Below are 16,939 nucleotides of genomic sequence, written 5' to 3' on the forward strand. Positions count from 1 at the left end.
CACAAGTATTTCTGATGCATCCCGCTGACTCAGTCAACCAGAACCAGACTGGACAATGAATAGACAATTGCGCAAAGTCAGATAAGACTGAAAGGCAAACGTGCACTAATAGTTAAAACTCCAACTGAAACAATTCAACAATGAACGCAACCAACTGCAAAACTATGCAGACATAGTTTGAAATAAGGTGAAGATAATTCAGGAGCTAAAAGTACAAGCTCCAAACAACATCTTTGCTAGCTGGTCTTGTAGTGGATAATCCTCAGGGGGAATTTGCGACTTGTCAACAAAGGAAGTTGAGAAATCTTACAACTTTCACTTGACCCCAATCATCCTATTAAAACTTGAAAAGTCTGACTTATACCAGTGACTACGTATCTTGCTTTTCAAATAACCTTTTCTTTTCTTTTTGATTGTCAATGAAACTTGGATAAGAATTAAATTAAAATGCTCAATGATAAAGTGAAATAGCACAAAAAACATAGTGGGTTGGATTTTCAAGGTGTAGCAATTTCACACAAATTGACAGCCCACCTTCTTTTTTTATGAACGAAGGGAACTCTGTATTTCTGACAGGAGATTCCAATAAGAGTTCCTTCAGAAACATGGAGCGGTATTTCCATTTCATCAGTAGCCTCTTTGTGCAGGACAGTCAGAGACGGCAAGTCACTCTCCCTTTCACAGCAGTCAGCTGCCATATTTTGACATTTAAAGATCCAGACAGCCACTTTGACAGCTGATACATATGAAAAGTGTGACGTTAGGATATGGAGTGCAGCATGGGGTAAAAGGAGAACATGTCCAGTGGCGGGACAGAGGGGTGTCAAGAACAGAGCGGGGGAGTGCATGACCAGCAAAGGGGGAGGGGGAATTTGGATCCCAGGGATTGTTGGGTCAGGGTCTGAGATGTGTAAGTGGTCTGACGAATGTGTAGTTAGTTTAGGTGAGGAATAACTACTTAATTTCATCAGAGAACTCTAAATTCTCCTATTTAAATGAAAACTTTTGGAGGGTTCCAGGCATTGGAGAATTGCCCAGATGGATCTTCCACTTCCTAGGCATTTCCTTCTGAGTCTGCCACAATGGCGATTCCAAAGGCTTCCCATGCACAACTCCCATCCACACTGGAACAACAACTGTCTGATCATCTCTTGCTTTTGGGATCGGTGTACAATGTCCCTGCCTTATCTGCTTGCATGACAGTGGCTGTCTGTTGACATTTATGACATTCTTCAGCAATCTGAAAGATACCAATGAGGCATTCTTTGTTCCTTTAAAATTAACTAAACATATTTCTTACCTCATCTTCAGAAATATCACCTTGCTTATCTTTGATTTTGTTTGCTATTAATTTTGACAAATCGACCATCTCTTTGGCCTAAAGAAGAAAAAAATACTTGTTCCATTCTGAATATATTCACCAGTAAAACACTTTAGTACAGTTCCAAATGTTGGCTACTATGAATAAAGAGAGATACATGCTGTACTAGATGACAATCTGCCCATATATTAGTAATTAACAAGCCTTCATTTATTGGGTGAGATTGGAAACTACTATGATCCACATCAGAGCCACCTCTCTATATGTGAAGGAATATACAGCCTTGTAACAAATGTTTGTACTTCTATCTTTAATTTCTTGACCTTTTCTAAAGGTTTTCTTTCCGCCCCCACCCCACCAACCTCACACCATTTGTAGCTCAAAGTGAAAGGGAAATCAACAAACCCTTGGTAAAGCTGTGCTCTAGAGCCATGCTCAAGTTGCTGACGTGTAACCATCATTCTAAACGTTCTTACTCTCTGCATAGAGAACCCTAGACTCAGCAGCACCACTTTGTCACCTAACATTTATTTCCTTTTCTTTTAAAAGAACTGCGTTGTATTGTAATTTCTTTTAAAATGTACGTGGGATGAGGAGGAACATATATGCGGAAAAGGAATCAAAGCAAGACCTGGGAGACTGCAATGACAATGACCCTTGCAGTGTACTCTACTCCCATCATGAGAAAGGAAGGTGATGAAGAGCTAGTGACTACCTCTGCTGGCTGCTCAATAAAGAGTCGCAAGAATTTCTTGCTACTGCGGTGACAGCATTTCTGGATAAGCCAGTGTTCATTGCTAACCCACATTGTCCTCAAGAAGGTAGTGGTGACCTGCCATCTTGAACCAATCAGCACTGTCAAAAGGAAACAAATTCCAGGTTTTTCACCCAGTGACCAATGAAGGTGTGCTGAAGTAGTTCAAATCAAGATGGTGCATTGTTTGGAAGGGAATATGCAGATATGATGTTTCCATACGCCTACCGCCCTCGTCGACCTGGATGATAGACAGTCCTGTCAAGAGGTGCTTGGAAAATTGTTGCATTGCATCTTGTACATGGTACAGTCTGCTGTGATGCATTGCTGTGAAGACAGTCATAAGATGGTGAATGGGGTAGTAATTAAGTGGGTTGTTTTTTCCTCAGTTGTGTTGAAACGGGAAGTCTTGAAGACACAATACAGGCTCAGGATGTTAGAACCAACTGCAACTAACATGCTATCTCTGCTGAGCCAGCAGAGTGGAGTTTGAGAGATACCACAAGATTATATGAGCATATAAGCCTCAGACAAGAACTAATAAATAATGTATGTAAACTGGATTATGATAGGATAGTTGAATAACACTAGTCATCGAATTAGACAAATCGGCATCACCATGACCAGATAACTGCAACTCAATTTGATGCATTGTAATAGTTTAACTGTAACCACATGTATTTAATCACTGGAATTTATGTGCCATCTTTGGATACATGCGATTCCCCTTGCGTAAACTCAATAAAAAGACCAATGAACAAATAAACTTGAGTTGTGTCTGATCACTGTGGGCGAAGAGTGTGTTTGACCTCCCACCACAGTGTTGAGCTGCTTGTGTGACTTAAGGTTCTGAAACATTTCACGTTTGTTTAGGAAGGCTTCTGTTTTGCCAAAGAATAGTCACCAATACATTTTTCAAAATTATGCCATTCATGCTTTCTCAGATGCAATCATATTACATGGCATCCATCATCAATTAATGTGGACATGGCTTTCATTTATTAATAAATAAACTATTTAGCAAAGTCCAATAATAGTCATTTTCAGTTAATGCTCAATATCGTTATAAGCTAAATAGGAATGTGGAATAGTAAATAGTATGTGGAAACATACCTTTTTCATAAGTTGACTGAGATCTTCAAAAGCCTATGGAATCAAAGAGAAAAAAATTCTGCTTATACTAATCATAATTATAGAAACAAATTAATTGCACAAAACTTCAAAAGAAACAGACTTGCAATTAAAATACTAATATTGAACTAGGACAAGAGCAGGCCATTCAGCCTGCTCAGCCATTCAATACTATCATAGCCAAATCATCAATTTCAATATGTTCCCCCCCCACATGCCTTTATATCATTGAAATTTCCAGATTTGTCAAACTCTAATTTAAACATATTCAATAACTGACATTCTGCAGCCCTCTGGATTAAAGACTTACAAAGATTTACCCCATCTGAGTAAAATAAAATCTCAAACTTTGTCCTAAGTGACCTTCCACTCATTTTGGAATTTTGTTCCTGGTTTTAGAATCTCAAGATAGGGAACATATTACCTGCAACTACCCTGTCTATCCCTTTGAGTATTTGTAGGTTTCAATGAAATCACCCTTTGGGGAATATAGTTAAAGATTATGGCGATGGAGTTGAATGAAGGATGTGATAAGGCTCGAGTGTTCTGCTATGCCATCATAGCCTGGCTAGGCTGAATGACCATTTTCAATGCTTATCTATTCTATGTAAAATTTATGTAATTTGATGCAAGGTAGCATAACCATATGGTGAATAGTTAATTGAGGAAAACGTACACATTTCCAAATATATAATTAAATCCTCTCTGCAAGTGTATTTTGGTTTCACATTTAACACATTTTACACTAAAACAAAGCATTAGCAAGTATTTGATGGGAAACTGTCTTTTATTATGTTTCCTCAACAGGAAGTGCAGCTTTCAATTGTCAAAACAACTAATATTCACAATTATACTGCAAAAGTAAACAAAGCACCATCAAATCAGAGGGTCGTTTGGCACTATTAACATGTAACATTTTCCAGTGTGAGGTTTTTCAATAAGAAGCACTAATATCAACAGTGTTATGAAGCATCAGGCCCCATTTGGAATGTGAAAAGAAAACAATCACCTTTTTTTTCCCACAGAAACAAAGAACTTGCTCTAACAGGTTTCAGAGTGAATTCTGCATAAAGGATCTGTTTTGCCTGTACTGCTGTCACATGAGAAGGTTTGCATCCAGTGATGTACTTTTAAAGTATAATCACTCTGGTAAATTGGGAAAATGCAGCAACCAGTTTGTATGAAGCAAGCACCCGCAAATAGTCAAGAAATGAATTACAGATGATGATTTAGTGGTATTGATTTAGGTTCCATATTGGAAGGATGCATGTGGTACAGTGGTATTGTCCCTATCTTTGAGCCTGAAGGCCCAGGTTCAAGTCTCCATCCGCTCTACAGTTGAGTCATAATGTCACTGAACATGTTAATTGAAATAACACTGGCTAGAAACTAAAAGTTTAGAATACTGCTGCAGGATCTTTTATACTGCTGTAAGAGAGTAGACAGAACCTGGGTTTATCACTTCATCCAGAAGAAAGCAACTCCTGCAGAGTAGCACTCTTCCAGTGCTGCATTGATTGTGTGGTTGAGTCTCTGAGTGTCGGTATTCAAAACATCACCAACTAACTCAGTGATGCAATTTCTATAGCTATAACTATAAGAGGATCTTAGGGTTTATGGTGAACTTCTTCATTCTCACCCATGATTGCTGAAGAAAACTTGCAAGGTACAAACATGAAAGCATGGAACAACATTAAGCAATGAAGGTGACGGCTGGCTGCCATTTGTGGCAGGCAGTAAAAATTTTTGAAAGGAGCCATAATATCCACTCAAGAAAAGGCATGAAGATTATCGAAAAGGTGTTGTTGGACACAGAGTAAGAATTCTCCTGGATCCACAAAAATAGCATGGCCCACAGTCAATACTCTAACTGCTTCCACTCTCATCCATATCAGCAAGAATTCCAGAATGGTCACAGCACAAGAGGAGGCCATCCATCCCATTGGATCCCTGCCTACTCTATACAGGAGCGATTTAGACAGTCCACTCCTCCTCACCTTTTCCTAAAGCACTCCAGTTTCTTTCCAGTTCCTTATACAATACCCTCTTGAAAGCCACAATTAAACTGTATCCACCACATGCTAAAGTAGTGCACTCCAACCACTTGCTGTGATCTACAGGTTATCTGCATGCCATCACTGATTCTTGTGTGAATCACCTTAAAACAGTGTCTTCTGGTGATCAACTATTTCACTACTGGGGCTGGTTTGTCCTTACTTATTCTGTACTGACCTTTGATCACTTGGAACACCTCTATAAAATCTCCTCTCAGCTTCTCCTTCTCAAATCCACATCCCTGGAACCATTCTTATACATCTCTCTGGTATTCTCTCCAAAGCATTCATATCCTAAATTAGGGTGCCTAGAATTGGAAACAATACATTGAGGCCAATCTAAGTTTTATAAATGTTCAACCAAACTTCCTTGCTTTTGTTTACTTATTTCTATTTATATATGTCCAGAATCCCTGAAGCCATTTTGACTTTGTCAACTTGCCTGTCACCTTCAATGAATTTTGTCCCTACATCCTCAATTTGTCAGTTTCTGCAGCTCCTTTGGAACTGTGCGTTAGTCACTGGCTTAGCACCATCATTTCAGTCTCATTCCACTCCAGGATTTCAACACAACTTCCTAGCGTCCACCCCTTCTAATTCATACATTATCTTGTAAGTTTCTATTAGATCTCCCCTCAACCTTCTAAACTCTAATATAGAGTACAATCCCAGGATCCTTAGCCATTCATCATTCGATAAACCTACCATTCCAGGGATCATCCGTGTGAATCTCCGCTGGACATGCTCCAGGGATAGTATGTCCTTCCTGAGGTGTGGGGACCAAAATTGGACACAGTATTCTAAATGGGGCCTAACTAGAGCCTTATAAAGCCTCAGAAGCACATCGCTGCTTTTATATTCCAACCCTCTTGAGATAAACACTCAGCAAGTGTTTAAACAGTCTGATGTCCTGCAAGACAAATTTTGTACAATAGTCATTACTTAGCACTCAAGTGTTAGAATGTTGATGTATGCTCAAATTCTGTATAAAAGAGGCTACTTTTGAGCTACGATTTTGGGATTCTATTTTCGCCTCACATCATGCTGCCGTGATTGTACAATAAAGAGGCTACTTTCACCACTCACTGATCTTGCTCGTCTGGTTCTTTGACTGCGATCTCACACCTCTTCCAGTCTGACAAAAGAACAACCATTTACCATTATCTGTCACTCAGTCAAATTCATATTCATGCTGTCAATCCCTTTTATTCCATGGGCTTCAAATTTCTTGTACGAATCACCTCAATGTAATGCTCAAAGTCATTGTTTTATGTGGCACTTTATCAGATGCTTTCTGGAAATTCATACTAATTGTTTCACCTGTGACACAGTCATCAACCTGCTCGGTTATCTCATCTGCTTCACTATGAGAATGAACTTGTCTTCTGTTCCTCCAAACCTAATGCACAGCCATAGGACACCCACAGAATTCACACGGGGAAAATGGTTTGGCTTGCCCCACACCGGTGTTGACCACATGGCCCACCTGCCTCTCCAACTTCACAACAGTTTGGAGCAGAATTCAAAAATTTCCACTTCACACACCTCCCCAGTCTAAAGTCTTGGCTAGCAAATTATTTGCCTCTAAAATTGTTTGACAATGTTGCATTACTCACTGTGAAAATTAATACAGGTTTCAACAAGTGCATGCTTTTCCCTGGAAGTCTGGTTACACAGGAAATCACACATTGAACTAAATGGGAGATGAGAGAAGTCTCATTTACTATTTGTCACATAAGGGATTAAAGAACATCACGTGAAATAAACATTCGCCCTCTGCGGGACTCATCTTATCAAGGAGTCTATTTTTCAAGAGTTACAGTAATGGATGTCTGAAACATGGAAAATTATTCTCTTTCATCACTGGCTTCTGAACACTGTCAATAATCACCAACACTATGTGCAAAAGTTAACTGGTTAACTTGCAGGTCGCAAGTGCTGCTTCAGTGTTTTCATTAACTCTCAGATGAAGATGTTTAAAAGAAGTTTATATTCCTGAAGTGACAATCCAGTAATGGCTAGCTGAATGAAAAGCATCTTGTATTAGCAATTAGGATTATTGTTAATCTGAGGTCAACTTTCAGGTTACCCGTCCTAGCTAGTTTCTGAAATGCTTAGCAACCATAATTACATAGCCAAAAACAAGTGAAGACAACATCTCTGCTACATTAGTATGGTAGCAGGTTTTTCTTGATGCTTTTCCTTGGTTGATGGTCTGTAACTACAAAGCTGAAAAAAATAAATCTTTTTAATTAGGGCTTTGATCTTCCTGAAGTAACTTCAGGCCAATCCACATCCAACAAACTGCTCTGAAAACTCTGCTCATATTTTGACAGTTGTGACAAATTGCAGCACAACAGTTGAAACAACAAACATTCAAAAATCTAATGGCCTCCCATGTTCTAAAAAGTAGATTCATCCCATCTACCATCTCCCAATGTTAAGAGATCCTTTTTAAAAAAAATCTGGATTCTGTATCTAGATCTACAAACTCTCCAAAAATTTAGTTTTCCCTTGGATCATATCCAATCAGTCAGTTGAATTGTGACAAGCAAAAAGTTTCAAACTTACTCTTTGCCTAAAGGTTTGGGCATACCTTAGAAGGGTTAAAATGCTTATTTATTAATGTGTTACCAGTACGTATTCCATCATGTAAAGTTTGTTCAAACAACTTTTGTTTTTATTTAAAATCAGCCCTTCAGAACAGATGGTGACTAAATAGCGTGACTGGATTGGAACGTCTGATGGCATTTCAATGTATTTTTGCAGGTGACATCAAATATACGTTCCGCCTGCCACTGGCTATATATGAAAACTTGTAAAGCACAGCCTTAATATAATCCACACATTAATGTAAAAGCAACGTCAAACTCCTAAACTGCAGTCAAAAGGCAATTGGAACTTCTAAGTATTTTGTTTTTTGGGAGTGCCTCAAGCCTATCCTAATAGTGCAAGTATACTTTCATAAAGTATCTGACTGCATTTACAAAGACAACATAGAGCTGCCAGGTACAAATTAAACTTATAAATATAAGTTGCATTGAGAGTGCCAAATTCCCTAGATATTTGCAATGAAAAAAGAAAACCAATAATTAGCATTTCTATATCATGGAACATTTAAGGTTTTCCTTATTTTAAAGGGATGTCGGCTAAAGAGGCTCAAATTCTATATCTATGTTGCAATCCTCAGTTTAAACAATGTGATCTAAAATAACACAAATGAATATGAAATCTTTGAGATGATAAGTTGAAGGGCCCATGGAAATTTCCAGGACCTTTTTATTTAAGAAAACATCCAGCAGAAAAGTCTACATAATATTGTTTCTCCAGTGATGCATTTATTCAGAGTCTGGGAACAAAAGGGAATGGGCACACACCTAACAGGAACTTCCTGTGATAAATAGCATTGAACTGCAGGATTCTTATCAGAGACAAACAGCTCTGGCAGGAAACCTTTACTAGAACCTGGGGTCACTAAATATGATGTAATTCATCTGTAAATTCAAAATAGCTTGTCATATCCAAAGGACTTGAAAATAAATTAAAAATACAATATTATTTTATACTGGAGTTTTTCTTGGTTTGTTTTTGATTAGTAATTGCACTTTGACTCAATATGTAGTGAAATGTGTATCAATTTATTTTGCTGAATAAAATTTTCATAATGCATGGAGGTGGCACAGTGGTTTAGTGGTTAGCACTACTGCCTCACAGTGGCAGGTTAAACCTGAGTTTGATTCCAGCCTTGGGTGACCATCTGTGTGGAGTCTGCATAATCTCCGTGTCTGCGCGGGTTTCCTGCAGGTGCTCTGGTTTCCTCCCTTAGTCCAAAGATGCACAGACTAGGTAGATTGGCCATGCAAATTTTCCCATAGTATCCAGACGTGTGTAGGTTTGGTGGAATGGCCATGGGAATGGCAGGGTTACGGGGGTAAGGTAGAGGGGATAGGTCTGGATAGGATGTTCTTTGGACAGTCGGCGTGGAGGTGATGGGCTGAACAGCCTGCTTCCACATTTGCTTCTGTGATTCTACGAAGTATACACATTACTGAAACAAGAAATTCGTTCTAGTACTTTAAACCCAAAGAATTTCCCAATAGGAGATTGATCCAGATTTCTTTTTGTTCAAATTCAATTTCAGAACTGTGGATTTAGTTTATAAGAGTCAGAATGCATGGACGGCACTGTAATGTGAATTGCCTGGTGGCTTCTATAACCAAACCACCAAATGCGAGTGTAACCTGGTTTTACAATCACAAAAACAGGACAGATTACACCTTACATTACACCTGTCCACCCTAAATACAATCTATAATAAATTTTTAAAATGTAGCAATCTGCTACAAAGCTATTATTTTTCTGTAAGAAAGATTGAGAAATATGTCTAACTCAAATAGTTTCTATAATTTATTTCAACACATTAAGATATTTACTTTCTTTACAATACAAAAGAAAACTGACATTCATTCATCAACAAGACACATTTTTACTTGGGTGTGGGTTAGTCTTTATTTTCAGATCTACTTGGTTTTCAGAGTTCTGCTGTGCTTTGTTCCCATGATCATCACAGACACCTAACTAGAGTTGGCAAGTAGTACACTTGACCCTCCTTTGAGGCATTCTCTCATTTGAGAAAAAATACCACAGCTTTCGCTCTGCAGTTTAGGAACAAAAAAGGTTAACTTAAATGTACTCTACAGCTGTTAGTGCTAATCTCCTGACACTTGAAAAAACTACTTTATCAAATTAAGACCCAGATTCACCCAGAGATAGTAGGAACTGCAGATGCTGGAGAATCTGAGATAACAAGGAGTAGAGCTGGATGAATACAGCAGGCCAAGCAGATTCTTCTGAAGAAGGGTCTAGGCCTGAAACGTCAGCCTTCCTGCTCCTCTGATGCTGCTTGGCATGCTGTGTTCATCCAGCTCTACTCCTTGTTATTCGAGATTCCCCCATATTGCTTTTTTAATGCTGGGAAAATCTACTTATATGACAGATATGGTATTTATACTGAGTTCCATAATATAGACTGGATACTGATCAATCAGAAATTATTCTTCCATAAAATGATTTATCAATTTCTCAAAGACAATCTTCATTAACAGCAAATGCCTTCACAGGAACGCACAATGTCATTATCATGTTGTCTTAGCATCATTCAAATATATCCAAGACACTCAGATATATTAATCACCACAGCTTTGGAATAGAAATATCAGTGCCTTAATTTTACTGTGTTTAATTTTGTGCTACAATTTAATATAGGAGCCAAATCAGGAAAATTTGCACAAAGCCATTTAGGTTTAAGCTTTAGAGTACTCATAAACCACAATATAATGTTTTAAAAAAGTACTCATATAAATAACATTTCCTTCCTAACCACTAGACACTTATTCTGGTTTTTTCAGGGTGAAACAATCTCAGTGAGATCCATTTTGACACAGTGTTCACTCTATTATTTGACAGGAAATGGTTACAGCGGATTCAGACGGATGACTGACCTTGAACATTCACAACCACTTACTTCAGAGATGTTTTTGTCGGTCTCCTTTCGTTTTTCCTCCAACTTCCTTTCAATACCCACAATTCCAGCAGCCCTCACTTTTCCTGTCTGCAAGAATAGGAATTTTTTATTAATTTAACATCAAAAGTGCCACACATTCTACTCAAGTTTTTGTTCTCTTACGAATGCAGTTACTTCCTACCACATGTGATTGTTAAATGCTCTCACAGGAAATGAACTTTGAAGGGAACTCGGTTATTTTTATTATTAGCAGTTGAAATCAGAGTCTGGCTTTTGCGTCCCTTTTTAAAGTTTGATTATCTTCCTCTCTGTTGTGCACTGTTCCTTGTCTGAGATGCCTGGGTTGGGCAACCTGCTCAATGTTCAGTAACCCTGCTCTTGCATCAGTATCTCTAGGTTGTTTCTTTCCCTGCCTGAAGGGACAGCAAAACATAGGTTCTGCTTTTTTCCTTCACTGGCCTTATTAAAATCAAGAACTAATTCCCTATGAGGAATTACTGGATTGAACTATACCTAACACTTCATTGAACGAATCCACACAGCACAGAACAAGGTCAGTGGCTCATTGTGTCTGCAGCCATGGATTGAAACAGCTGCCTTTCATTTCATTCCCCTATTCTTTCACCATAGTTACATACTTTCTTTTTACTTTTGAAATATATATCCACTTCAGTTGGCTTAAGTTAAGCCCAATATTCTGTTTTATGAGTAAGGAAACATTATATCAAGTAACAACATTGCATTATAATGTTGCTAAAGTGAAACTGTGTGTCAACAATGGCACAAAATTTTTACAAAGAATTAAGGTTGTGGAATTCACTTTTGCAGTTAATGATTGAGTTAGATTGGATTGCTAGGTGAAGGAAAAGGGGTGAAAGGGAATCAGAACTATTTATTAAATATTGTCATACATTGATTACATTTATTAGTCTAAACTACAAAATATTCTTTTAACAGATAAATAATAAATGCATTTACAATACAATATATAAAACCAGCATTCAAGCACAAATATTTAGGCATAACGTAGCTTAAGTATGTCAATTAACTTCAGCTCTGTACTTTCTAAAATTAGTTTTCTGACATCTTTAACAGCATTAAGTGAACTGAGCCCAAAGAGAGAAAACAACAGTTGGGCAGAGAATGGGTAAAGTGCAGCCTTGGGAGAATCAATAGTTGCTAATAGGGACCATTAGTGGCTGACAATGGGTTGGTTGTGATAGCAGCCCATGAAATGGCAAGATTTCCCCCAAGGGACCCAGCAGCCTTGAGGACTCAATATCAAGTTCAATAAGTTTAGTGGCTGAGCATGTCCTTACCTCACCCCCACACACCAGACTATGTCATCACATGGGCTGCTACTACAATCAACCCATTTTCAGCCACTAATTATCTCTCTGAGCTCCATCTCCACCTATCATTTACTACTCCAACCCTAAAACCCATCTTCAGCATATATACCATGCTTGTCCAGGCTACAATCAGTTCTGAGAAAGGGTCACTGGACCCAAAACGTTAACTCTGCTTTCTCTCCACAGATGCTGTTTATCCGGAATTTTCTGTTTTTATTTCTGATTTCCAGCAACCACAGCTCTTTGATTCCTTTTTAACTGACTGAGAACTGCAACAAAGACGATTCAACTGAAAAACAGATTAGTCGAGAATGAAACCCAAGTGCTTTTCAAAACAGGTCACATGAAGTTTTAACTCTGCATCTGACCAAATATGTGCTGCACTTGGGAAAACATTCATCCTGATATGTAAATCAAAAATGCATCATTGACCAACATAATTGGCAAACCAGTCTCCCCAATACACCTTCCTCATCCCAAATTCTTTTCCTTCCCAATGACAGCTTCTTAATCTGACAATTATCCATTCATTAACACAAACACTGTTACTTATGAGCACTAGCTAAAGCAGTGAAGAAATACAAGATAAGTGGTGTATGCAGGGAGGCCTTACATAAATTTTCATAAATGAACAATAAACATTTTAAATGATTACAATAAATTAAGGCAGGAAGTCTAGTGTTAACACCTACTTGTGATCTACTGGGTGACTGCATCGGTTGAGATACTGAAATTCGCTCCCATCGCTTTTGAGACAATTCTTCTGATAATCGTCTATAAAACTTTAAAAACAAAGCTAAATATCAAACAGTTATTCATAACAACAGTTTTGATAAAACGATTCTGAAACATCGCATAGTAATTTACAATTAGAACTATTATAATAAAGTTAAAGCATCTTGTATGTGTAAGGCACTTTAAATATTAGAAACAACACAAGGTATTTAAATCGTAGCTGGTTTGGGGGTTTGAATACATTTTACAAAATTAAAAAATCTTAACCGTAGACACACTAGACATCCCAAAGAGTAATCACAGTATTTGGCGCTCTTACTATAGACCATAAAAGATAACACTCATACTGGGAATTACATGTGTGGATGTTGGAGAAGACAGGATTTGGGTTGGTTGTAAGTTTCTCCATGATTAAATAACCGCATGGATAAACAATAACCCAGGTTAAGCACACACCCTGCCATAATCAGTATCTGCAAGATAGGATACCAGTAAGAAGAAAAAAAATAGTGGAGGGAGAATGAGTAATCTTATATAAACAAATCTGAAATAGCAGAGATGAACTCAAGGTTTGAATGATTCATCAACCAACATACTTCTTGAAATCTCTTGTAAATTGTGTCTTATCCATCGTCACCTACTATCAATCTGAACCTTGAATTTAATAAGATTTGTGCAGAGACCCAGCTGCGCAAAGAAATTTTTATGCCTAACATGTTGAGTGAGAAATAATGTCACATTAAGCATGGGACACCTTGGAGTTAAAATCAATTGGCACACTGCCCTGAAACTCCCAGAAATAAAATCAACCCTTTGCTCTTTCCCGACTCAATTTGCTTCCGGTGGGAACAAACTCAGAAAAGATAACTTGGGGAATAAATATAAAAACTGAGAGGCAAGTCCATCAGCACTTCTGCTGGGCAATAATTAGAAGAAAATACTATAAGATTTCAGTGATTACAAGGTTTAATTTCAACAACAAAGATGAACTTAGTTAAAATTAAAAAGTACTGGTGCTCTAAAAGCATCCTTTAGCCACAACTAATAAACACTGATCGTAATGAGTAATATGTCAAATCGCTACAAAAATACAAGCTTTCTTAATGTACATTAAATAGATAACATGTCTGCTCCACAGTAGCTTTGTACACTCTATGGTCTACTTTCATCTTCCTATGACATAGGCTGCCAGCATTTAAATAGCCTTGCCAAATAGTATTTTTTATGGAGATATCTCTCTGGAGAAATAGACTTTAAAAGCAGGGCTGCAACGTTAAGTTTATATTGAATTTATATGGAATTAAATTTATATAGAATACACGACAGTACTGAGCAAAGTCTGGTGTCCAAACTACAAATAGGATGCTAGAACACCAAGGAGAAGATTTAATGGGCAGTTACCAGGTCTGAGGACACAATTATCAAGCAGGCTAGGTTTTCCATGAGAAGAGAATTCATTCCTTTTATCTAATTCATGCATGGCACAGGAGCATCGCTGGCAGCAGCAGTGTTTATTGCACATCCTGAATTGGTCAACAAAGTTATGGCGAGTTACGTATCTTCAATACAACTGAGTTACATGCTGATAGTTAAAAGTCAAACACATTGGTCTGGATCTGGAGGCACATAGACCAGATTGGGTAATTACGGCACATTTCCTTCCGTAAAGCTCATTAGTGCACCAGACAGATGACTAGCATTTTTTAAATTCAAAGTTTATTTAAACAATACAGACTCATCAGCTGCTGTGATGGGGTTTGAACTCATATCTCTAGATTGTTAGACCATGTTTTGATTTAATGGCCCAGTATGTGATTATACAACTGAACACTAACAAGAAAACTGTCTTTAAAAGTGCGAAGAGGTTAAGTAGAGTGGGAGAAACTACTTCCACTTGTGGATGAGTCCAAAATTAGGGGGACATAACCACAGCTCAGCTCCTAGAAGATCAAAATAAATAATGAAGAGTTTCTAATACATATTAGATCACCTCATGTCACAGCAAGAGTGGCTGAAGAAAATGGCACTGATGCTTTTAAGTTGAAAATTGATGCATTAATGAAGGAAGAAATAAAAGACAAATCTATAACCAGAACAACTGAGAAGACTGAAGTGCAGTATTAGTAAAAAGGGCAGAAAGTCAGGTAGAATAGAAGAAAAGGGATATAATGGAATAAAGAGGCCAAGAGAAATTATCCTGGTTTCTCTCGGTTATGAACTTATGAATGACAGTCAATGTAAACGTGGCACATACACTGGCTAAACATGCATGGGAAAATGCAATTTAATTGCCAGATTGTTAGCAAGAGGTGAGTGAGAGGATATGTTAGGTCAATTTTGATCTTTAAAGTTGGCGAACAGAGAACAGCCTGAAAGGGATATGGGAGATAGGAAGTGAAAATGCTAGAGTGCAGATTCCTAGTCAACAGCCAAGCTTGACTCCTTGTTCCAGAGAAATCAAGTTCATGTTAGGCAAGTTAAGTATGTGGAACTAAATGAATTGTTCTGAAATTTAAAAAGACGGCTTGTAAAATCATTGAGCTTAAACATGTATAATAGTAAGCCAACAGAGAATGGCAGTAGAACATGGCAAAATGAATCAGTTAAATAACACAAGACAAATAAACGCAGCTGAGAAATGGAAGTCAGGAAACCAAATTAGGAAAACTTATAGAAAAACCACATACCAGGTACTTAGCAGTTGTAAAAGATGAACAAGGGGAGGCAGTTAGAAGAATGAAACTCTGGAGATGATTAAGTGAGAACAACAGGTTAAAAATGCCTCAAATCAGATTTCCATATAAAAGTGACTGCTAGCTAAATACACATTTATCAAATGGATTTTTTTGGTGTACTAATTAAAGGAAAACAGCCAACTTAAATGAGAACATTTAAAAACTGGAACCAATGCAAAATCCTAAAAGGATTGCAGGATTTCACTCAATCAAAATTAGTCCTCAAGGTTTGCAGTTACTGACCATTTAAACAATGAGCCGCTTTTGAAGTTTTGAGATCTTTGCTCCATAGGATCAAATAGACAAACTCATTTTACATATAATTTTAACATAATATTGCAAGAAGGAATCAGAGGAAGTGCGTAATCACACTGCTGAGTGAGACTGCCTCTCACCATACACCTTTATAACTGGGTATAGCCATTCCTTCCTCAAAAAAAATGGTAATGTTCAACTTCTCTTAAAGCTGATGTTGAACCTCCAAAGAGATAAATGAGTACTATTTGCATGATGTTGTTCTTTCTTGGGGATTTTATTATAAAACAAATAGTGCAACAGGAATCTGGAATTTGCAAAGTCATGCCAATCATGTCGGCCAAACTGAAGTACTATCGTCCTGCCTGGTCAACATTCATGGAATTTTTTTTATTGGTGAAACTCTCATTTAGGCACTAACAAACTTTTAAAAAAGCAGTGAATTGTTTTACATACATTTTAGCAGTCAGCATAATAATTACCTCAATCTGTCCATGTTCCTTGAAAGACAACTTGATGTAAGAGTATTTGCTACTCCGATATGGACCAGGCTCTTTGTTGGGAGAAGCCGGTTGAAGATGAACTACTATTTTGGCACTGGAAACAAAATAAAAGAGTTTGCTTTTTCAGTCATTTCCTTGATCAAGTACAAAGTGCAGCACTGTAAATGAAGAACCGACAATAGACGGTCATGTTGACACCTCTACATCACAATTTAGCCAGAACATTACACAATTCAACAAGAGCGCTGTTGGACAATTTCTTCTAAGTGTGTGATTCTCTCATTCTCTGTTGGTCGTCCCTTGAAAAAATGCTCAATGATGATGGATACTTGACCAGAAGGGAAAAAAGGAAAGAAAATTCAGAAAGCATGCTTTGTAACAATAGTTCACAGGAATATTAAAAGAGTGTTCACCAAACGGTTACAGCACGAGACAGCCATTCAGCCCATTGTGCCAGTGCAATAATTCTGCAGAAGTTAATTAACTACTTGCACTCCTGCCTTTTATTCTACAAATTTTTCTCTAGATAATAATCCAATTTCTTTTTCTTTCCTTTCAATTTGCCCACACTCCTC

General features: G+C 37.7%; 1 protein-coding gene across 2 annotated transcripts in view; it reads right to left on the reverse strand.

Annotated features, from left to right (window-relative positions):
• The window catches only part of vps36 (vacuolar protein sorting 36 homolog), a 45,389-nt gene that overhangs the window by 14,376 nt on the left and 14,074 nt on the right, over positions 1-16,939 (reverse strand). For both annotated transcript variants that reach the window (XM_048532850.2, XM_048532851.2), the window contains exons 4-8: positions 16,344-16,458; positions 12,829-12,918; positions 10,785-10,871; positions 3,189-3,221; positions 1,301-1,378 (exon numbers count right to left, since the gene is read on the reverse strand). In XM_048532850.2, the coding sequence (XP_048388807.1) occupies positions 1,301-1,378; positions 3,189-3,221; positions 10,785-10,871; positions 12,829-12,918; positions 16,344-16,458 (403 nt within the window). The remainder of the gene's footprint in view (positions 1-1,300; positions 1,379-3,188; positions 3,222-10,784; positions 10,872-12,828; positions 12,919-16,343; positions 16,459-16,939) is intronic.

This window comes from Stegostoma tigrinum, chromosome 6, assembly GCF_030684315.1.
Source record: "Stegostoma tigrinum isolate sSteTig4 chromosome 6, sSteTig4.hap1, whole genome shotgun sequence".
In the NCBI taxonomy this organism is placed as follows: domain Eukaryota; kingdom Metazoa; phylum Chordata; class Chondrichthyes; order Orectolobiformes; family Stegostomatidae; genus Stegostoma; species Stegostoma tigrinum.